Genomic DNA, 25,492 nt, shown 5'->3' on the forward strand with positions numbered 1-25,492 from the left:
GAAAGAGTGGGATTAGATGACAGAATCTGGATTTGAAGGAGCCAGGAAGAAGTAGGATTAAAAGCATGGGAAAAGAATCCTTTCTTTTCATCTGGAGCAAACAAGTTAATTATAAAATTAATTCAGAAGAAGCCTCCAAATATAGCTATAGGCAAATATTGAAAAAGAAGAGCGCAGTGCTCCTAGCCCTACCAGATATCAAAGACTCCAATTAAAACAGTAGGTCTGCCTCTTTTTGTCAGAAGAGGCAGACAGACCATTGTAACATGACAGAAAGTATAGAAACAGACCCAATAACAAGTACAAATTTAGGACCTGCTAAAACAGGATCTAAAAATCAATAGAATGGGGTGTGCATTTTAATGTGGCATTGTATAAATAAATATGAAAAAATATCTTAGATAATACAAAACTGTGTTCCCTTGCTCACCATATATACCAGGATAAATTCCAAACAGATGGGATATTTAGATGCAAAATGTGAAACCAAATAAGTAATGAAAAAAAAAAAACATAGAAGAATTTCTCTCTAAACTGGAAGAGCGAAAAGTGTTCCTATTACTTAAAATTGATCAGTAATAATGCAAATGATTTAAAAATTGGATTAAAATATAAAATAATAAAAGTAAAGGAAAAAGACTGAGGTGAGAAAGAAATATTTGCCATTAATATCCATAGTTCTAATATACCTAATACATAAGCACATCTAAAAATATTAAGAGCAAAAAATAAATCTATAAAAATTGGCTAGATATAAATAATTCACTAAAAATGACTCTTAACCACATGAAAGGATGCTTGACCTCATCAGACTAAGAAGGCATGCTGAGATACCACTTAAAAAAATCTATTAGATTGGCAAAACATGCAAAAGTCTAACAACACATTGTGTTGGCAAGGCTTTGAGAAAATGGTCTCTCATACTTTTCTGGCAGAAATGCAAAATCATACATATTTAAGGAGGAAAATTTTTCCAATAGCAAAATTTTATATATATATACACACATTTAACCTTTAATCCAGTAATCTCACTTTTAGATATCCATCCCAAAGACACACTGAGTAAAAACACAGAAAGATGTAGGCATATGCCTATTAATTGCAAGACTTTGTAATTAGAAAAGACAGAAAGGACTAGTTTAATAGACTATGATATACATTTATACAATGGAGCATTAGGCAGCTGTAAAAAGAAATAATAACTATTTCTATATTCTACTAAATCAGTGATCTCCAGGATGTACTGTTAAGTGAAAGAAGCAATGTGGGAAAAAAAAAGAAAGGAACATATCATGCTACCATATATATTTTTAAATTTATAATTAAAAATGGAAGGATAAACCATAAAGTTAAAAAAAGGTTACTCACGGAGGAGAAGGAGATTGTGTGGCAGTGACAGGGACAGATGTTAAATTTCTTTGAATATAACTTGTATTAAATATTTCTCTTTGGACTGTGTACATAGTTTACATAACTAAAAAACAAAATTAAATTTTAGAAAAAGCAATTCTTAAACACTGAAAACAGAAATGAGTCTAAATTTTTATCCAATTGATAGTATAACCACATCAAGAAGAACTTTTCCAAGACTTAGAATAGTTTTACTAAACATCCCTATTGGGCTAGTCTATAAAGTAAAGAATACATAAAAATGCATTTTTAGCAATTATAGTGTTAATATTAGCATTATATTATATTCTGAGACTGTTTTATGTATATTGTGAAAAAATACAATATGATTTTTTTATAATTCCATCATTTCTATTGTTATTGACAAGCAGTAATCTAGGTGTAGGAAAAACAAAGTACAGGTATAGGACAGAAAAAGTTAAATAAAATCCCTATAGCCTGCATTTTAATTGTAAGTATCCATATGAACTGGTGAAATAGTTTACCTATCTATCTATCATCTCTCTCTCTCTCTCTCTGTCTGTCTATCTCTCTATCTATCTATCTATCTATCATCTATCTACCTAATCTTTTAGCTCTCAACTGAAAAACTCAGAAAAAGTGACACAGTAATAATGAACATCTCTGAAACTTGGTTATAATCTTGAAATACCATTTCCCACTAAAAGAGACAGGATCCTTGGAGGGATGGCTTATTTTAGGTGGGGAGCATTTAGTCCTACAGAGAGCAAGGGAAGTCGATCACAGACAGTTGATGTCATGACAAAAGGACCCAGGAGGCTATTTGAAGAAGCTCCCACTGGCCAAATTTAGAGCAACATGATGAATAATCTAATAACATACGGTTTAAAACATATAAAATACATTTAAATCTAGGAGTTCATAATAATAACAAAAAATGGTTATAAAAGGAAAAGGCAGGGAATAGAATGGGCCAATTTAGAGTGGAAATTCAGAGTCTAGGAAACCGCAGGACAGAGAGTGAGTTTCTTCAAGAAATAGATTGCAGTAGGAAAAATACAAAATGAGGGAAATTAAAAATGATTTAACAAACTTGTCACCCATCTCCATGCACAGACCTTCATTAATCCTAATTTAAATAAAGTCTAAAATATTTATGACATTTGTGAGGTCACTGGAAATTTGAACAAGTGAACACTCGATGATATTAAAATTATTTTTAAGTGTGAAAATGGTAGGTGGCTATATTTTTTAAACTAGTATTTAAATGATAGATTTACTATCTATATATTTCAGTATCTACTGAAATATATGTGGTCTGAAATTTACCTGAAATTAATATGAGACATGAAGGAAATTGGTGGGCATATACATGGAAGAAAATAGGCCATGAGTCGATAATTGTTGAAGCAGAAAAATGAGTACACGTGGGTTTGTTATATTTTTCTTTCTACACTTATTCATGCTTGAAATTTTCTATATTAAATTTTTTTAAAAAATCAAGAATAAGACAGAAATGTTAGTCTCGCACAGAAAGGACACCTTCTCCTCTGAAGCTGCAAACATTCTGGCTTATTTTTTAAAACACTCACCCTTCCACTCTTGCCATCATTCTCAACAGACGATTATACCTCTTACTATCACATGAAATATTACTCAACTTCCTGTCAAAATACCTACCTGTTTATGCATTTTAAAACAGTCATCTTTTCCTCACTTCCAAATATCTAAGCAAGGGCTCCAACTGTAATATATTTCCTATATTTTCTTTCAACTTCCCCACTGGTGGCCTAATCTTATTTAAACACGCTCTTACCTCTCTGACCTTAAAAAAAAGAAAAAAAAAGAAAAATAGTCCCTCTTCCCTCTCCACTTTCTCATCCAGATTCTTCCAGATTTCTCACCTCTCCTTCACAATGAAATTTCTTTAAAAACATCCACTGAGTCAGAGAATAGTTGTCTTTCAAAAGGCATTTGCCTTGTCTTACTAAATATTAGATTCAGGCCACTGAAAATGAAACATACTTGCTTGCCAATGGGACATAGTGGACATGGTGTATGCAACTACTTGGTAATATCTTTTAATTGAGGAGACAACCCTTTCTTCTCTGGTCTCTGCCTCCTTCCTCCTGGATGGAATTTCAACATGTGTCTGGTACCGTGATATGACTTTGGCAATGGAAACAACAGATTATGGAGCAATAAGACAGAAGACTAAAATTTCAATATCTTGAGGTCCCTAATATATGAAATCCACTATATCTAGATCTTAATTCATCCTAAAGCTACTCAAATCTGGTTTTCACACATGCTATCCAACTGATACTATCCTCACCAAGGTCAGCAATGACATATCACTATACTTTCTGCACTATTAATCATTCCCTCCCATTTCTCTACTGTCAAATTTCAACATTTTGTTCATATCATAAAACACACAGGACATACAACTTTATATTACATTGGGGTAGCAGACAAACCTGCTTATGACTAGAAGTGACCAGCTTCTGACCAACCCAGGCCCCACCTGGCCTTTGAAAGGTATAAAGAATCAATGTAACAATAAAACATGTAACCAACTGATAGCATATTATTGTACTATGACACATCTTTTGGGTAATTCAGTTCTAGACACTTCAGCCTCTTGTTTTATAAAGAAAATAATTCTTCCCTTAACATTCCAGGAATGTATTTTCTAGAGTTCTCTTGTAGTCCTTCACCTGGGGTTATTCCATCTACTTCTATGACCTTACTCAAAATCTATAGGCGGATGACTCCCAAGTCTATATACACATCTCATTTGTTCTTCTTGAGTACCAGACAGCAGAAATCTAGTCTCTTATGGATCATTATCCATTTGAAGTCTTCCAGGCCCTCAAATTAAATGTATTCTCTTCACCCCAAAGTATTCCTCTTCTTCTAAGCTCAGTGAATGTCACCACCATGCACTTACTTGCTCCAGCTAGAGCCCTCAAAAGTTATCTTTTGACTCACTTTTCTTTTCTTTCTGTCTCATATCCAATAGGTCAAAAGAAATCTATTCATTCTCTTGAATCAGGTGACACCTACTCAAGAAAAATCAGATTATGACTTGTGTTTAAATCAATCATCATGCATTGTGTATAAAGCACTTAAAAATATTTCAAATCTGTAAAGCACTACAAAATATTGATACTAATGTAGGAAAAATAAGTGGTCCAGTGGATACACAAAAACATATGGAGTCAAAAGTCACAAGTTAAAGGACTGACTTGAGTGTATACTAGGTTGGGAGATCCAAGTAAATCGTTTATATTTGAGACCCTGTTTTCTCATCTGTAAGCACTCCATTTGTTCATGCAATCAACATGCAGCTACTGGGTTCCTATGTGTCAGGAAATGTGTAATTGGTTTAGGGATACAAAGATTAAAGAATGAGTAAGACATTTCCTTTTTCCCCAAAAAAGAAAAAAGAAAGGCAAACATGTAAAACAATAATTGCCTCATAGCATGTATTCTGCTTGAAGACAACATTGCCCCCAAGGGTGCAAAATGTGTTGGTTTGTTTGTTTTTTGAGGTGGGCAAAAAAAAATTACTTTTTTTATGTATAAAGCACAAACAGACACACAGTACTTAGACAGATATACGATAGATCTGTGGGATTAGCTGAATGCCAGTTCTGGGCTATGCACATTATTATTCATTATCCCATTTGCCCTTCACAACAAAACCTACAACACAGGTATTATTATTTCTATTTCACAAATCAGAAAATGGCCTTGAGAAGTTAAATAATACAACAAATCTACCAGCTGACACTAGAATATAAATTCCATAAATGCAGAGGTCTTGTCTGAATAGGTCATTGGTCTATTCCGAGTACCTGGAACAGTGCCTGACACTAAGAAGGTAACCTAATAATATCTGTTGAATGGATGAATTATTGTGAGTTAGGAATAAATGGAGAAGTTCAGAGGTCGATGATGCATTAGATTCCAAATGCTGTTTTCATAATCGCTATGTTATTGGAGGGTCCCAATACAGGACTTAGAATGGATTGATGGATCTATGGGTAGATAGATGGATAGAATGGATGGAGAGAGAAAGAAGGAAAGAAAAGAGAAGAAACGGTGGACAGTGTCTGTTCTTCCTTCCTGTAAGAATTAGCATGAGAATTAAATTAATAAATTTACATAAAAAAAAGAGAATGGCTAAATGTAAGGTAAGTGATAGAAGTTTTATTAGCAATAACATAATATGCTTCCCTGATGATTCTCCCATGCAGTCAGTTCATGCATCTTGTGTCTCTCAGAGTCAAACTGTTATTTGCCACACTGCCTTCAGGACCAGCCTGGGGTTATAATGTTCATGAAACACAGCTGGAACTTGGATGGATAATCACGTACTAGAACTTTAAAAATAAGAAAAAAAAATACCTGAATAATAACTAGAAAAAGTACATGTAATTATAGGACTGTAAGAAGTACAATCATACTTCATGTCATTAAATTTGCAAAGAGCTCCTAATATAATTTTTAAATTAAGATTTTTTCTTTTAATTTGCCTCAATATAAGACATTTTGTGCTTATATTAAAATTATTCATCATGAATGAGTCTGTACTACATTTTAAGTAAGTGAAATATAATTATGAATTTCAAGTACCTATGGAATCCTGACTTCAACATATTTCAAGTTTATGTCCTCGAGCAAGATCTTTTACCTCTCGAACTTCAACTTCTTGAAGGGCAAAATGGGACACACATCTAATCAGTGCTTATAAGGAGTAATAAGAAAATATACATAAAGCACCTAACACAATTCCTGGCATAGATTAGGTACTCAGTAAATATGCTTCCTTTTCTTGTTCAAAGAAACACAGATAATGTCTTTTAAACTCCATCCAATTCAATGATTAAAATTTCTCCCTATGTACACTGTTTCAAGCTGAGACTTTAATAATAAAGATGAGATGGGGGCAAATATGGCATTTATTCTATGTTATCCTTAAAGCCTACATGATACTGACATCTTAGCCCCTGATTTACCCAAGTTATGTATATATATACATATATATGTATATATATATAACAAACTAAAACACCTTATTTATTATTTGATTTTCTCATATGTTGACTAAATTTCCTTTAAATAAAATTCTTATAGTGATAAATGACATATTTTAAAATTGTCTTTGCATTATTTATTTAAGCTGTGCTATATGCAATATATATATATTACAATCATATATCAACATAAGATCATAACAATCATTGGGATATATCTGCACTGCATGAGGTCAAGCACTATTTGAGCTTCAGATTAAAGCTTTTGAAGATTCTTTGTTTCAGGATCACAACAAACTGAACAAATTTTATAGAAACATTTTGGTTCATCTGTGGCTCGTCCATTTAGTTACTCGCCAATGCCACAGATTTATTTTATCCCTGGCCCTAAAATAAAATGTGTTTTGTGTGTGTGTGTGTGTGTGTGTGTGTGTGTGTGTGTGTGTGTAAAACAGACTTTGGAGCCAGACAGAATTGGATACAAATCTCAGTCAGGCTATTAACAAGCTAATTAGCAAGTTACTTGACTTAGTTTCCTTATCTCTAAAATGGAAGATTTTTTGTGAAAACTAAAATTAAGATAATTCTTGTAATGGGTTCAGCACAGTGTCTAGAGACCTGAGCAAATACTTAAAACTTTCAGCGTTCTCTTTTTAATATCATTGTTATAATTGTCTCTAGGAGATTAGATATGTGTTACTAGTCCCTTCAAACTGACCTGTGAAACAAAAATGTGATTCTTAAGTCACTAAATTAGAGTCAACTCTTACAACTAACTGCAAGAAATCACAAGTCCACATCATACAATACTTGTAAAGAGCATACCATATCCCACTGTAGAAAGACCCAAGTGTTTCATTCTATTTTTCACAAGTTCAGCAAGCTCTTGTCTTTCTGACCTCCTGTAGAGGTTCAGGCGCTGCTGGGTTATTTTCTCAGCTGTTTTACCGGAGTGTTTGGGACCTTTTCTGCTCAGTCTTCGGGCCCACTGCATGCTCTTCCTCCTTAGCAGGGGATGGTCGGACTGGTCACTGGATGTTGAGTTGCGGTGGTTACTTCGGTGGTGACCTTGCTCTTTGGCATCTTTGGTGTCTTCCCACTCTTCCACACTGATGGATATTTGAGACTTTAAAAGAAATGCATATTCGTAATTAGATACTTTAGGAATCATGTAGCCTGGAGTTATATTCTTACTTTTTGCTAATATCTTAACATAATTATATATCTCATGAGAGTTTTTACAGAAAGAGCAAAATCGTAATCATTGATACTAATTTTCTGCTACTAAAAAATTAGAAAATATGTTTTTTGAACTTATATTTGAACCAGATAAAATATCCTTGCATCCTCCAATATAAGTTTCTTTATAAAAATAATTTAATTTTTTATGTATCAGAGTTATCTTATCAAATGACTACTAGCATAGAGTTGTTTGAAACCACAGGCAAAAGAACTAGATATTTTATAACTTTATTCAAATAAAGTCAATGTAATGGACTTTTCTCAATTTGCTCCTAGTATTTCACATGAAATTTAAATAAGGATTATAAAAGTTGTTTTACTTTTGGAATTAATAATATTATTTTTTAAGGTTTTAAATTTATTGCTCTTTCTAAAGAAGGCATTGGCCTGAACTTTATAAAATGTGAAAATTTTTATTTGTTCATATGACCCAGAGGAAAACAAAAAGTACATTTTATTTAATTCATGCATTAATTATTCACCACATAAAATGTTTTCTGATGGAAATATTACAATATATTTCAGGAACTGTTCTCAGTGTTCTAAGTGAAAATGTGTTGTAAATATTAGCATTTCACAAATGTATTCTAGAATCACAAATAAAACTTAAATCAGGCTATTCTCCATAGGAGGGAAAAACAATGAACATATTCATAAAGTCTATTTTGATCTATTCTTTTACTACTAAATCTGATTTTAAAGTAAGAAGCTTTCCTTTGATTATAGGTCCTTAGTAACCAAAAGTTTCCTGTTTCAAAATTCTTGCTTTTCATACCAGGAAGTCATTAGGAACTGCAACACGGTTCAAAGCAGAAAGCTTTACTTTCTAAAGCATGCACATGCAAACGGACAGCTTCCTGCATTTTATTCTGCATAAGAGCCATGTTTAGGAATCCTGCTGTGTTTCCCATCTGTGAATGGAAGTTTGAGCTTCAGCTACAACATGCATGTGTCGCTGGCTTCCAAACTAATAGAATTTAAATTACCAAGTTAAGTAAGGTCAGGAGTCAGATCCAACAAGATCCTTTAAAAGTGAATATGAATTATGGAGGCTCAGTCAATGCCTTACACACAATTCCGAGTGGCAAGCTATGCAATCATCTCACACTTAAATTCAATAGAAAATGTAAATATTCACTCACATTTGTTCCAAAACAGTACTGTAGAAGAGTGATATCAAAACAATTTGATTAACCTTCATAGCTTCATGATGAGACATTTCTCTCTTGTTTAGATTGAATTATTTCTTTTTTTTTAAAAAAATTAGAGTATAGTTAATTTACAATGTCGTGTTATCAATAGTTTCAGGTGTACAGCACAGTGATTTAGTTATATACATATATAAATAATGCAATCTAAACAAGAGAGAAATAGTCTCTTATCATGAAGCTATGAAGGTTAACAAATTATATACATTATACATATAATTTTTCAGATTCTTTTCCCTTATAGGTTATTACAAGATATTGAATATAGCTCCCTGTGCTATACAGCAGGCCCTTGTTGGTTATCTATTTTATATATAGTAGTGTGCATATGTTAATCCCATTGGGATAAGAGAACATTTCACCCAAAATATAGAAACCTCATTTTAGCTATAGAAATTTAGGTTGGAAGTATTAAAAATTTTAATACCATGGTTTTGCAGTAATGGATACCTTTATAAGTCTTAACTTACTCTAGTTTTATCTGGTTGATAATATACTGAAAATCCTCTTCTCTGAAAGTGAAATACATAAACCCTTGAGTAATATCTACCATCAGTAAAGAATATCAATCTTTGTTCAGTAATTTCAGTTTATGTGTACTTTGTGGCAAAAATGAAAACATGTTAGTTCATTCATATTTAGATACTTGGCTTGCAGACATTCGTGAATCACAATATTAAGTTTATTTGAAGTAATCTTTCTAGTCTAAGTCCCTGTAATAGTTTGATTCCTACAAATATGTGGAAATAGTAATCTTGCCAGACCAGATACTCAAGATATGCCCATATAATGTCACTGACAATTAAAGTCATGGAACTGTAAGTTAATAAATATTTTAAGGGAGAGACTGGCGATTCACTTCTCTTCCAGGTAGAGGATACAACAATATTTGTCTTTGTGAATGCTTCCTCTTAGTTATGTGTAGCAGGAATTATATCAAGTATATATTAGCTAAATAATACTGGATCCCTTATTCACCATTGTTTTGAATTCCCTAGGGAAATGATATCATGATTTATACAAAAAAATCCATAGGACTCACAAGGCATTTTTATCATTATTTCAATAAAAGTAACATCTCTTTTTATATACCAGTTTAACTAAAGAAAAAGGGAATTAGAAGGATTTGGGGATCAATTTTAAGAAATCTAAACTGACAATACATAGATTGTTCTCTACACGTTTGGAATTTGTGTGCCTTTCTCCCATCCTTCCAGTATGACATAATAAAAAGTACTTTGAATTTTTCTGCATTAAGATACACAAATTTGATTGATATTTTGGATATTTCCTAGCTTTGTGCCTACAATAAACTGTGTAACCACTATGTAACATGAGAACAATGATTCCCATCTTCTACCTCATAGAAATGTGCAAATTCATATAACACATTAATATATAAAGAAAACATGTCACCTGTAACCTTCCACACATAATAATAATATTAATATATCCTAGTAAGAATGATGATCCATAACATCATTTACATTGGTAATAAACTGAGTTATTCTATTGCTGGGTACTGAATGTGTGTATGCGCACATGTGTGTGCCTCTGTGTTTTAAAAGAAGGTCAACTTATAAATATATTTTCCTGGTGCCATTTCATCACCTGGTTGTAACTCTACTGTGTTCCTTACATGACATCATGACCTACTGGAAATAGAGTAGTGCTAGGATACACGAATGTGTCTTCATTGTAGGACCTTTTCCTGAACGTAGAGTCAGGATTATAGAGTGGTTAAAAGCAAGTATTCTGGCATCAGATAGAGCTGGGTTTAAATACAAGTTCAACCACTTACCAGTTCTGTATTCCTGGTTATGTAACTTAAAAGATTATCCCCAGTTCCCTATCTGAAAAATGATAATTATATTATTACTTTGCTCAAAGTGTTTTTCCAAGCAAATCTAATAGATGGCTCATGAAAAGTGCATAATATAGTGACTGTCTCAGCAAGTGCTCAGTAAATATTATGGTTCATAATCTTATATGAAAATACCACAAAAGGGAGAAAAGAAAAATAAATAATTATGAGGAGCTATATAAAAGTGAAGCATAAGTATGAAAAAGGAATGACTCATATTTTGGTGCAGGTCCTCTACCAGTGACTATATTTCACAAGAAATCAAGGTGCTATAATCAAATTCTTGGGGGTGAAATTTCCTCAGTTAAAGTTTTGTGAAATCTGAAAAACAAAATAGGTATTTAAGCCAAAGCGGAGATTTATTATTCTGTACTGCTTCTATGAATTACTTTTCACTATTTCTATGAATAATGGGAGAACTCTGGCTTGACTTTTTGTACTTTTATTGTCAGAAGCCTAACATAATTATTAACTTGAAAAACCAAAGTTTAACACTAATGTTTGTGAGAATGAAAAAATATATTTGCATATTGCCATGGTCTGATCTGAATGTTTGTGTCCCCTCAAAATTCATACGTTGAAATCCTAATTCCCCAGGGTATTTGTAGGTGGGGCCTTTGGGAAGTGATTAGGTCATGAGGGTGGAGCCCTCATCAGTGGGATTAGTGCCCTTATAAAGAGATCCCACACTGCTTCCTGGCCCCTTCTACCATGTGAGGATGCAAGGAGAAGTCTGTGACCAGAATAGGACCCTCACTGGACAGTGCTGCCACCCTGATCTTAGGCTTCTAGCCTCCACGGCTGTGAGAGATAGATTTTGGTTGTTTATAAATTACCCAGCCTGTGGTGTTTTGTTACAGCAGCCTAAATGGACCAAGACACATATTGTACATGAAATGATTCTAGAAACATATTTATATAGGTCAATAAGGAAATGAAAAATTCATATGGCTACTCCAACAACAATTTTCATATACATTTAAAACTTCATCTTTTTTTAAGTTATATTATTTTCCAAATATTTATCAAACAATATGGTTGAAAAAAGCTAAAAGTGTATCTTCATAATAGTAAGACTGGAAAACTTTATAAAGAAGAAAATGTTTCTTATGCTTAAGACAGCTTAATTACCTTAATTTTCAGAAAGGTAGAAAGTGTCAGATTGATAAGATATATGAGACATTCTTTTCCACACTTCACATGCACACAGACACACACACACAGCTGACTCTATTCAACTTCTCTCAATTTTTTATTGAACAGTTATTCATGTCATAGGTTATCGAGCATCTGTGGAACAAAGTGGTATTTTAAAATAAATCAATTCACCCAGCAGTTTGAAAGTGTTTGCAATCTGGATTAGTGGCTCCCTTAAGAATAGTTTTACAGCCTTAATAATAGACTTAAACTGTGCTAGCTGATTTATGTCTGAAGACATTCTGGACTGTTGCTAAAGAAAACAGAGGAAAATGAAATCACTGGAGATGTGCTAGTTGAACCTTATATGAAAGAATTCCTATAAAATGTTTTCCATTAAAATAGGTTAAATTATAATAATATTTGAAAGATCATCTAAATTTAAATCTACAAGCACCATGGCTAGTAACTCTGGGTCCCCTGGAAATTTCTTTTTATCAGTAAAAATCCACAGAAAGACGTTTCTCCATTTTCAATAACGACTCAGTTTAATAAGTTCATTAAGTCTGTGGTCTAAGAAGAGATAAAAAATAACTAGTTACATTGTATTTAGATGTATTTTCAGCATCACAGAGATAATTAAGGAACAAACAATATTATGGTCTAAAAAGTGCTGGATTTGGAATCAAATGCTAAGTTGTATTTTTAATCACATCAGGTAAATGCTTCATGACTTTGAGCAAATCAACTGAGCTTCTTGAAAAATAGTGATCATAATACTTATCCTGGTTTTCATGGCAAAAATAAACAAAACTTACAAGAAAATAGTAGTAAAAATCTCACCAAAATTCTAAAACCAAATAATTTCTCAAGAATTCAGGCTCAAATAATAGATTTTTCTAAAGCTAATAATTTGATAGAATAATGAACATTATTCTAATCTCTTGGCTTCATCCATATCTAAAAATAAGATAATTCATCTACATGTTCTCTTAGGCACCTTTCAGTTTTATCTGTTATTCTATGAATATAAGGTTTACTAGTAGTAGATAGAATCTCCATTAACTATTAACTCACCATTTCAATCCAATAACTTCAAAAGTCAATGATTAATTTTATGTCCAAGTGAAAAAAATGTTCAGATTCTCTAAAGATAATGTTGAATAATCTACAAATTTATGTTACTTATTTTCCACTATGGTCAGACCACATCTTTTCCTCCTCCCTCCCCTCCTCCCCTTCTTTTCTTTCTCCCTCTGTCATATGTAACACCTATCTTTCTGTTATTATCTGTAAGAGAAAATCAAACTTAGTCAGTTACTTTTCTATTTATGAGTTAAATCTCATTTTTGATTATTTGTTTGTTCTAAATGTACAATTAAGTTATATATTCACACATCTTTGGTTTTCTGTGTGTGTGTGTGTGTGTGTGTGTGTGTTGTATGTGTGTTTAACTAAATCTCTGCTTTCTTTACTGTCTGAAATTTGAAACTTGGCTAATTTATTATCTCGATATTATTTCTCACATTGGTCATTAATTTTTTTCTTTGAGCCTTCAAAACTGTCATTCAGAAACAACTAGTGTACAAGGGTTTCAATTATCTAATGGCTTTCTTAGTGCTTTAAGCCCAGAAAATCTTACTTTTTTCTTCTTTGTTTGGGATCTTGAATACTATTATCATGAACTTGCTAACTACATGGTGGATGTTTTCCCTTAAAATTTAACTAATTCATCTTGGTTCATAAGAACAAATTGAGAAATAATTTTGACCTAATTTTAGTTGGTTGTGTTCTTTTACTAGGAGTCTTGTAAACTGTTTATAAATATGTAGGTGTTAGTTGGCATATATGTTACTCATTTTGTTTTTTATCACATGCTTAGGAAGTTACACCCCAAAAGAACTAGTTCCGTTTTTAAATTTTTACAGACCAAAGTCTGAGAAGCATGTTTGGAAATGGATATTAAGGGTATGGGGTAATGGTGGAAGAAACATAAAGTTGGATCGGGAAGGATTTATTGGGCTCACTAAGCGTTTAACGTTACAGCCTGGGGAGTCAGAAAGGGTTCTTAAAGTTGTAACAATTGGTACAGGAAACAGGGTATCTAGGCCATGACTGCCAGCTACAGAGTTTTATGTTGCATTTATTCAGTCCTCCCACACTTCTGTTTGGATTTAACCAACCTAAGTTAGAAGTTTCAATAATTGGCATTTAAGGACAAGAGTATGGAATTGGGGCTCTTGTTAAAGTGGTCCTGTGTCATATGTCTCAGACTTATCTGAGTATTTCATATTGAATTGTGTGCCTAGATTCCAGTAAGGAGCACGACTGACATTAAGCTCAGAGAATCATCCTTATCCTGTGACCAGCGTTTGTGTATCTAAAGCAGGTATCAATCCCCATTGCATAGAGCGTTCAGGGAAAACGACATTAAGCTCAGAGAATCATCCTTATCCTGTGACCAGCGTTTGTGTGTCTAAAGCAGGCATCAATCCCCATTGCATAGAGCATTCAGGGAAAATGCTGATACCTTGAGCATCCTACAGCTGGATTACGTGGTTGCTTGTGTGAAGGAAGAGTAGTTGCCATGCTGAGATCCACAATTCTGAACACAGCTCATTGGGACCCTACAAAATGCTTCTGCTGCTGCCGCCTATGCTTCTGGAACAATAGAGTTGCTGATCCCCATAGCAATAAGGAGAAGTACCCACAGGTCCCTGTGGCACTGCCAGGGGGTGAATTCAAAACTGAGTTAAGCCTCAGGTCCTTAAAATCTGACAAAGCAATGACAGAGGCCCATAACTCTGAAGATACTGACTTCAGATTCTCTGGAGCAGGAGACTTATACATATGAACAGGGTAGAAAAGAGCTCCCTGAGTGTCTACCAACCAAAGACAACAGCAGCAACAAAACTGGAGGAAATAAACAACTGCAACAGAAGTCCACAATTAGTCCAACTAGAAAATTCTTAATTTACCAACAGAGTTTATTAAGACCAAGAAAAATACAATAAAAAGGGAGCTGATTGGCTTTGTGCCTCTACAACATAGGTCCCAAATTAACTTTAACATCTCCTGAGATGTACCAATTGGCAAACCTTTAGGGCCTTCTTTTCTCTTTGAGTTGGAGCTCAAATTATAGTTATGACTGAAGATCTCACTACTTTTAAACAAAGACCCTAAATATGGAGATTGCCCTAAAATTAAGGTAATCTCTATACTCTTAGAGGAGTTATCAAATATAAAATAGAGGAGAGAGAGGTATGCCTCATCTTAACCATTAGAGCTATTTATTGCCTTGCCTAAATTTCCCATGGTCGTAACACCCATGGCCCCAAAACATCCCCTAGTAGACGTGAACACTCTTCCAATGAGTAATAAATTAAAATTAAATGAAAAAAAAAACCTTTGATGCTTACAATCCGTTGGACAAAATGGGACCCTATGAACCTTCTGTCTGCCCAATATAGTTAATAAAATCTCCAAGGATTGTACAGAGCTTTCAAGGATTGAAACCCATTATAAGAACTATTTAGAGAACAGATGATAATCACCACTGCTTCTCCGTTTAACAGCCAAACTGACCTGTTCTTAAACCTGTTCTTAAACCTGGAAAGAATGAATGGTGCCCCACAGTAGACGGTCCCAACCTTAGTGCCCCACTCCCGCATATTAAGGCACCGTGCCCAATATTCTTGAAATTACTGAATCTATTCAGTTGGCAACTGATAAATACTTTGCAGTCATAAATTTCACTAATATGATTTGTTCAGTGCCTGTTTTGACAGACTCAGCCAGTTTCCCTTCACCTTCGAAGGGACACAGTACTCCACTTAACTATACGTGGGGCACCTAAACAGCCCTGAAACCACACACAAGCTTCGCAGGCCAGATCAACACTGCATCCAACTTTCTCTGGAATACAGGTATGTCATGACATTGATGACTTATCACTCAAGGAGAGTCATTTGACACCCTCATTCAGGACACAGAAACATTCACAAAGGAGCTCACGAACTGGGATGGGCCACTGTCTCACACAAAGTACAACGCCCCCTCAACTTAGGAATATTTCTAGACATTATTTGCTCAGTCAAGGGGTTCTCTATCTCTGACACTGTCGAGAAATAATTATTGATCTGTAAGTACTGACAATATTAAGACAAATCTAATACTTTTAGGCCTTTGGGTTCTGGAGACAACGTATTTCTCATTTACAATTTTTTTAAAGCTCATTTATGCTGCTACTCACAAATTGACCTACACTGAATGAGGTCCATTACAAGAAAAGACTCTAAATTCTCTCCAAATTGCAATACAACAGACAACTGCATCAGTTTCACCTTTCCCTCCTCTGCCTCTACCCCCAGATTCCTTCACTTCAGAGGCCTCCTCTAGGACCTCCTGGAGACTCTGAACCACTCACAACAGCTAAGTTGTTCACGGGCTTCCAGTGCAAGAAACTGTCCTCCTTGGTCTCATGCTCACACCATCAGAGCAGCAATTACAAGGCATGTATCCATAAACATTTACATGAAATTAAGGGTAATATGATAATTAAGGGCCAAAATTTATGACAGATGTGGTACAAAGAAAATTATATAAATTTGAGTAGATGTGAAAGGATGACTCCATTTTGAGAAGAGATCTGTGTCTGATTTCAAGAAACATACACTGAACACTTGTGCAAGGCACTGTCTAAGGCACGTGGGATACAATAATGAAAAGATAGATGTGGTTTAGTGATAATTCCCTAATTTCAAATTTTATACCTCAATATCCTCAGCTGGAGGTGGAGAGTATGACGTAGAAGAGAAGTGAGAAATCAAGAATATGAGAGAAGGTAGAAAAATGGATTATCTTGGAGTCCAGGAAGATGTATTCTTCATGGAATGGAAGGGGTGATGAATATTGTCAAATAGTTCCTACTGTAGCTTTTCTTCCCTCTAACACAGGGGTCCCCAATCCCCGCACTGTGGACTGGTACTGTGAAGCTTCATCTGCCGCCCCCATTGCTCACATTATCGCCTGAGCCATCTCCCCACCACGACCCGTCCGTGGAAAAATTGTCTTCCACGAAACCGGTCCCTGGTGCCAAAAAGATGGGGACCGCTGCTCTAACATGCATGTCATAAATAATATCTATCATTACAGAGACATGAGGAAGAGGAAGAAAAGTTATAAAAGGTCATTACTTTATCTAGGACCATAGCATTGCCCTATGATGGAAGTTTGTTTTTTTTTTTTTTTTTTAATAAATGTTAGGCATCTTCCACTCATATAAGTATGTTATAGAAATTATTGGTGATCTTGAGAAGTGAATTTTCTAAATAGCAAGTTGAAATATTTAATAGTTAATATGTCTAACATAATGTTTTTTTGAGTTGTGTTCAGAAATACATTTTAAGTGTTCAGTGAAATTGCCTTAATTATGTCATGTTTCTATATCATATAGCTCTATCAATGTGGCAGCACTACTTTCATTGTTTTTCCTATGAACTCAGGTGACCTTTTACTGTGCAACAGTAGAATGTTTTTATCTTTTCTGAAGCTATAACATTTATTTTCTCCTGAAAATAATGTACTTTTAAGGTGAAGTAATAATATTATCAGCATCAAAATTATCATTACTGTACATTTTGTAACTACGTTTTTTGTAGGTCTCAAGGCATCTCTACACTCTTCTAATGGTTATTTAATATCGACTGTTGTATTTCATGTTGATATGTGTCTGGTAGGTTAGAATCAAAGTCTGGCTCAAATCTAGACTAATTTCATCCTCATTAACTTTTAGTTCATTAAGGAAACTAAAAAGCAGTTTTCTTTAACCAAATGATTCATTTTATATCTAGAAATAACCAAATGTGTCAACATATTTTCTTTCTACAAAAAATGTCCTTTTGGGGTACATATGTTTTGGTTTTTATGTATTGTACATATATATGTGTGTGTAGAGAATTTTCTTATACACCTGAATAGTTTTAAACTCCAAATTTGACTTATAAACAAAAATTCAATAAATGGAAGAGTACTTATTAAGCACACAGGTTCAACACAGCAAGAAAGGCATTCAGATAGTTTACATGATCAGAATCATAGTTTCATTGCCAGCTCTGTCATCTTCACAGTACAATTCTCACTCATCATTTTCTAGAATTTTCTAGAATTACAGGAATCCATAGCCTAAAGCAATGGTTTCAATCACATGTATATGTGTGTGTGTGTAGACCCTACATACTGTACGGTAGGTGAAGGGGGCTATCATTCTATCACCTCCAGAATCTTACAGTACAGAAGAAAACACCTAAGCATATAAAATTATGAAAAACTATTATAGTGATTTCAATATGAGTATAGCATCAATTCCACCATACCCAAACATTTTACAAACACACACACACAGACGCACACACACACACAGAGTCCTCCTCTCTTTTTCAGCATTTGAGAACCACCACCCTAAAGCATATAAGTTATGAATAAATGAGACTGTGGAAAGAAAATTTCTGATATATGTAATGTCTTATCTAAGGAAGAGATTCAATGGTATAAGACTTGGCAGGTATGAATATTTATATTCTTATGTAAAGAATCTATATAAAATGGTATTATTGATCCAAGTATACTGTTGCTGAGCAATCATCACTCCCTTATTAAGACCTAGATGGCTTAGATCAACCTTATAACTTTCTATTCAGTTCTGATTTTGTAGACTCCAGCACTCACGCAACAAGAAGTTGTGACTAAAGGCTTACTTTACTTCCTGTGGCAGGGTAAAGGGAAAGAATGATGCCCTGCAGTTTAAGATATTAAGTGCACAGAAAGCCATGACTATGTAGTTAAAATAAAACAAATAGATTGGATGCATTTAAATAGCTTCTTGCTAGTAAGTGTGCCAGTGAGACTGTTTTTTCTCTTTCTCCCTCCCCCAAGCCACACAGCATGCAGGATCTTAGCTCCCCAACCAGGGATGGAACCCACACCACCCCCTGCAGTGCAAACTCAGAGTCTTAACCTCTGGACCGCCAGAGAAGTCCCGTGCCAGTGAGAGTCTTAAGTTAAGGTACGTAAATAATGCAAGTAAGAAATGCTTTCCTGGCGTTGAAAATAAGATAAGAATTAGTAGAGCTAGGAAATATTATAAAAACGAATAATAAAATGGACTAAAAATATTCGAGAAATTTTTATAAGAGAAAAGTGAAAGAAAATTACAGGTGAGCTGAGACCCATGGTGTGTGTGTGCCTGTGTGTGTGTGTGTATGAATTAGAATGCACTTGAGGTTAGTGAATATATCGACTTTGGATAATATTACAAGGTATTTATCCAAATCACAGGAATACTTCCTATTATTTCATTTATAAATTTAAGTGTATTGACACAGACATCTTCTGAAGCAGTGTTATCCATTCAAAGATGAAGCAGCAGTGAAAAATGATGAGACGAGATCTGTTACTCTATGTACCTTGGCACAGAATTGTTTGCCATTAACTATGAACGATTCACTTAACACATTTCTTTTTTCTAACTGAAGAAGTGATAATAATAAATCTCCCTACTTAACCTCCACTCTGCTATGTGTTGAGAATAGCCCAAGTTCACACACAGCTGGTAAAAGTAGGAGCCAACTTTTAAACATAGATTATCTGGCTCCATGTCTAGTGCTTTTATGGTCAGACAAAATAATTGAATAAATGAATTTTTCCAGGAACAGGGACAGAGGAGAATAAAGAATGGCTAGAATATAGGAACTTAAAATTCGGCAACAAGCAATTGACTTGGTATGACAGGCATCAAACATCCACGATTAGGCATTGTTAATCTGTGTATATTACACAAGAAGGGAAGAGAATTTGGATATCGTAAATCCACCCAGAAGTAATTAAATCCAAGAATAGGCATGAAATGTTCATGCCCACTTTCTGAGAAATCTTTCTGCTATGTTTACTGACACATTCCAAGCACCTAGATGAGAACATCTGGACCTTGGTGGGGCTCAGTAAATATCTGTAATTCTGGAATATTATAAGACAGAAAGTATCTGGCAGATAATGAGTTTGTTATTCATGTTTAGGAATTAGAACAGGGAGGGCAGAGAACAAAAACTTGCCATCCCTCAACCTTGAAGTAATCATTGAAACCACAAGATACATTGAGTGCTACAAAGCCATGTGTTGAAAAGGGGAAAAGTCTTTTCCAAATGCCCAGTTTTGGTTCAGGTGGCAATTCCCATGTTGATTCCCAAACAAAGCACTTTGGGATCTCAAAGCAGATGGTGGAAAAGAGAGAGGTGGCCAGAAATTGGTAGAAGGTCCTACAGCGAAACTTAGTGATTAAAAAAACAGGCTCTGGGGCTTCCCTGGTGGCGCAGTGGTTGGGAGTCCGCCTGCCGACGCAGGGGGCACGGGTTCGTGCCCTGGTCCGGGAGGATCCCACGTGCTGCGGAGCGGCTGGACCCATGAGCCATGGCCGCTGAGCCTGTGCGTCCGGGGCCTGTGCTCCCCAGCAGGAGAGGCCGCAACGGTGAGAGGCCCGCGTACCGCAAAAAAAAAAAAAAAAAAAAAAAAACAGGCTCTGATGTCAGAAAGTGATAAAGTTCAAAACCAGGTCTGCTACTTCCTAAGTTTTTATTTTATCAAGTTAATGTGTCTAAGTCCCTGGTCATTTACAAGTGGGAATAATATCATCCACCATATTAGCCTGCTGGGCAGATTAAATAAAACAAGAAAGCGCTTAGCATTGTTCAGGGATCGAGATTAATGCTCTGGGAGAGATGACCTGCAGTGAACTTTAGCCCACCCTTAGGTAGATAATGGAGTACTTTCTGGAATCTAAAGATGAAGCCCCATCCTAGGGTAGGAGGTGAAGGTGATCGCTGCCTCTCCTTGGGGTCCTGCGTTCTAGAGCCAATCCCAAGACAGGAGATTAGATGAACCTTCAGATGGAAGATTACAGTAGCAGCATCTAAAATGAGCTGTTATAGGCAGAAACTGAACAGCAAAAAAGGGGAAAAAGAAATAAACCAGTGCAAACAGGGAAAATAGGAGTAATTCATGATATGAAAACTAAGGATAAGAGAATTTTAAGATGTAAGAGATAATGAACCCTGTTAAAAATTCTACAGTGCTTAAACAAATTACAACTAATTTAAAAGGCCAATGATTTTGGCTAAAAGAGATTTTTAATAATTGAAGAACAGTATTGATAAAGTAGTGGGGGAAAAACTGGGAGATAAGGAATAGAATGGACAGCATATATGAAGTCTTCTGAGAGTTTAACAGCAAGAGTAAAATAAGAAAAAAAAAAAAAAGGAGAAAAGTTTCTTGAGATTTGGGGAAACCTGAACATATTTGAAGGGAGAGAGAAAAAACCAAACCAAAACAAAACTAGAGGTGGAAAGGATGGAAATTGTATGAGAAAAAACTGGAATTACAAGGATAAGCATATTTTAATATCTAAAGTACAATTAGAGCTTTTTCTTCATAAAAAGGATTGTGAGAAGGATACTTATATTGGAAGACTCAAACTTCCCAGCAAATTAAAGGGAAGACACTTTATTTATATAGGGAATTGACTGGAGGATTTTGAGACCTCGAATAGTAACTATGAGAAAGAAACCAATCAGAGGAAAAAAGTTATGAGTGGGACATGGTGTGACCAATAACTAGTGTTTCTACCACTGTGGAGCAGATCTGGACTCACGCCCTAGAAAGCCTTTAGTAGAGGCAAAGTGAAGCAACTTGGCTTGTGGCATGTTCCTAAAATACTTCCTAAAATAATGTCTGCCAGTTCATTATAAATAAAATTAAATTTTATTTGTGAATCAGGTCAAGTCAAATGCTGGTACAAATTTAAAATTTTAGAAATATGTGTTTGATCTCATTTGAGCTCAAAGAATTACAAAACATATTCTAATAAAGCAACTATAAGAACCCTAAGACGAGCTCCCCAAACCTTGCATGTGCCAGAGCTGTGTTCTGCATTGAACTAGAACTTTAATTTGCACCACCTGTGGTGGTAGCTGGAAGCCCTGAGCAGCTTCATGCTAAACAAACGTTCCTATTTTCTATGTACCATCATGTGAAAAAGGTCGGAAAGCAACTAAAACATTTTTCTTACAGCCCAAAGTGAAGCCTCCTTAGTAAATATTTAGTAAATTCCAAAGAAATACATATATGGGAAAACAAAATTAGAATATTTAAAAATATAATAAAGCTAGAGATTATTAAACCTTAAATAATTTAGGATGTTCAAAATAATTTAATAAACAGAATTTGAATTTATTACATGGACTCAAATCTATGATGTAGAGAAAACAACAGTCACTCTGTCAAAATGTTGGGTATTATGATAATATAGAACTTCTCTCCAAAATTCAACAAGCTCATAAATAGACTTGTACCTTTGGTTGGTAATTTTGGCACACAACTTTTACACTTGTGACTGTGTTCTCCCAGTGGGCTGAATGGTACCACTGCTTTGACATTCAAAATGCAATTTTTAAAGTTGAAAATGTTTATATTTATAATAGTTTCTTTAATTCTATTTAATGCTTGGGAGTTTGTGTTAAGTACTAAGGCCATAATGACAATTATTTATCATGATTTAGATGAAGAAAATGGAAAATAAAATTAAAAAATGCAAATCACATGAAGATAACATCAAGCGTTCAGGAATATAAGAAGTGTATGTAAACATACATAATGTATTATTAAGAATTTTTTTATTGTAGTAAATCAATGATTATCACAGGTTAATATTATCAAACATTAAAGTGATGGCTTCTTCATGACAATAAATTAAAGTTATTGAAGAATAAATTCAGCATTAAAAAGTGTCCTAGAGGAATCCATCACAGGTCCTATTGTTCCCATAACCATTTCTAGGGGGTCCAGCCTACATAAGAAGCAAACTAAAGGTATGTTTTATATCAAGACCCCCATTCCCTTTCAGTACCAGCTGATTGCATTGAAGGTGGCACCTCCCTTGAGGACAATCTACAGCCAGTAAGTGACTAGCTGGTAATGACACCACACAGTAAAATATGTGATTGGATTAATATATAAACATAATTTGAAGACAAACAGGTAAGATTTGGAATATTAGGGCAATATAAGTACACTAACTTGAAAATAGAGCATTTAAAAGCATTTCACCTTGTTTTCTTTTAAAATCTGAAATATTGAATTCAATCTTTAATATTCTTTTCATTTAATAACTGAATTAATACATTAGACAATTTGAGGAAAGGGAGACAAACAAAATACTTACTTGTGATGCTATTTCTCGACACTGACACAAAGCAAGGGGAAAAAAAACACACAAAATACAGTTTAAACAATGTCTAAACAATACATACACAAACCAATCAGTAACAGGACAATATATGACAGATACCACAGAACACATCATCTAATTATGTGTTTGATTATTTATCATAGCACTTTTGAATACAATTAGATAAATAATAAGCTAATATTTTAAAAATTTGCTAGAAAGTTGTTCTTGCTAGATTTTTTTTCTAAAATTGTCTTTCTAAGATTTGATAGAAAGTTAATGCGGTGCTAATAGAAAATAAAACAATTAATAAGAGCTTATGAAAATACTATATTCATGAGAGGATATTGACATAATCATTGATATTCAATAATCACTATTGGTATTAATAGCTGTACTATTTTTAAAACTTTAGATCTTATAATAAGACTTTTTTCACCTCTATGTATACATTTAAGTAACTTTATAGAAATAGATTTAGTTATCACATAGGCTATAGAGGATAAAAATTGATCTGCCCAGTCAACATATAAACCCTAAATATTTAGGGGTTATAAAAATCATGCTATCTTTTTCTTAGGAATAATATTTTCATTCCTCAAAAGGTAGAAGTGAAATTTTCAATTATATTCTTTGGTGTAATGTAACTCAAGTCTAACCCATTATCTAGCATTCTCACTATTGTTACAAATATAAAAAATGCATAATAAATATATGAATATAGGCTCCTTGAAATTATTTGTCTGCAGATTCTTAACAATTGGCCCAATGAGTGAGTGAATAAATGCAGAGGATGGGCAGCTCGAGGTTTTTTTTTTTTTTTTTTTTTTGCAGAACGCGGGCCTCTCACTGTTGTGGCCTCTCCCATTGTGGAGCACAGGCTCCGGACGCGCAGGCTCAGCGGCCATGGCTCATGGGCCCAGCCGCTCCGCGGCACGTGGGATCTTCCCGGACCGGGACACAAACCTGAGTCCCCTGCATCGGCAGGCGGACTCTCAACTGCTGCGCCACCAGGGAAGCCCCCAATTATTGAATGAAGTTTCTACCTCCTGAAATCTGGTGTCCTCTTTTTTTTCTTATTTGTTTTCTTTTTTTTTTATTTATTTATTTTTGGCTGCGTTGGGTCTTCGCCACTGCACGCAGGCTTTTTCTAGTTGCGGCGAGCGGGGGCTACTCTTCGCTGCAGTGCGCGGGCTTCTCATTGCGGTGGCTTCTCGTGTTGCAGAGCACGGGCTCTCGGCACACGGGCTTCAGTGGTTGTGGCACGCGGGCTTCAGTAGTTGTGGCGCACGGGCTTAGTTGCTCCGCGGCATGTGTGAACTTCCCGGACCAGGGCTTGAACCCATGTCCCCTGCATTGGCAGGCGGACTCCCAACCACTGTGCCACCAGGGAAGCCCCGGTGTCCTTCTTTAATGAAAGTAACAGAAAAATTGGCATTTTGGACAATGATAAATTATTTGAATTCTAACACTTGAGTATTCTTGAACCGTTTGAAATTTGAGAGAGATGGTGGAATGTATGAGCCACTCTTTCATTTCATTAGATCCACTAAGCTCTTATTCTGTGTTTTTATATAATCAGGAAGAAGATAATGTTTTCCCCTTTGCACAAAACCCAATGTCTTTACTGAGTTAATGCTGAATTATGTTCCCTTCTTTAAAAAAAAAAAAAAAAAAAAAGAACATCGACTTAAGGGATATTCACCTTATTGGTACTTTTGCATCTTGCAAAACTATAATTAAAGATAGATAATGTTCATCATGTTATCTATCTCTTAAATATCTCTAAATGTTCAATGTCTTAAATAAGGAAGCACATAATATACTCATTCTTTTAACAGTGATCAGGAAAAACAAATCTTTCTCTAGATGAACTTACATCCTTTTGTGTATCAAACTACAATTATTATAAAATTCAACAGTTCTATTTTTGCCTTATTTGCCAGGAAAATAAACGTAGAACTCCTTTTCAACTGTAGCAGTCACTTCATTTTAATGTAAAGTAGCATTAATTTCTCTGCCCCTATTAATATATTTTGCTGTAAAAGTGCTTGAAGGTCCTATTTTTATCTTTAATTATTTAAATTGCCTTTTTTTCTATAATAGGCAGAATATAAAATCTAAATAAAAATATGTGTTCCAGAAGATGAACTGAATTTAGTATAGGAAGACAACAGGTATTATCCTCATTTAACCCACTATCCTTTTATTTTTCCAAGGATGTGTGCTTTTAATATAAGCTAAAGGGTTGGGGGTTTATAAACATTTTGCTGGTTTGTGATAGGAACAAATGACCAAAATGTAACGTTAAATACTCCTTGATGACAGTACAAATACTCAATTACTCTTT

The 25,492-nt window shown here is 34.6% G+C and overlaps 1 protein-coding gene across 2 annotated transcripts in view; it reads right to left on the reverse strand.

The window, feature by feature from the left end:
* LOC103075343 (potassium channel subfamily T member 2) overlaps positions 1-25,492 on the reverse strand; it is a 265,002-nt gene that overhangs the window by 17,203 nt on the left and 222,307 nt on the right. For both annotated transcript variants that reach the window (XM_007471495.1, XM_007471494.1), the window contains one exon: positions 7,242-7,542. In XM_007471495.1, coding sequence (XP_007471557.1) covers positions 7,242-7,542 — 301 coding nt within the window. The remainder of the gene's footprint in view (positions 1-7,241; positions 7,543-25,492) is intronic.

Source organism: Lipotes vexillifer, unplaced genomic scaffold (assembly GCF_000442215.2).
Source record: "Lipotes vexillifer unplaced genomic scaffold, Lipotes_vexillifer_v1.1 scaffold764, whole genome shotgun sequence".
NCBI classification, from domain to species: Eukaryota; Metazoa; Chordata; class Mammalia; order Artiodactyla; family Lipotidae; genus Lipotes; species Lipotes vexillifer.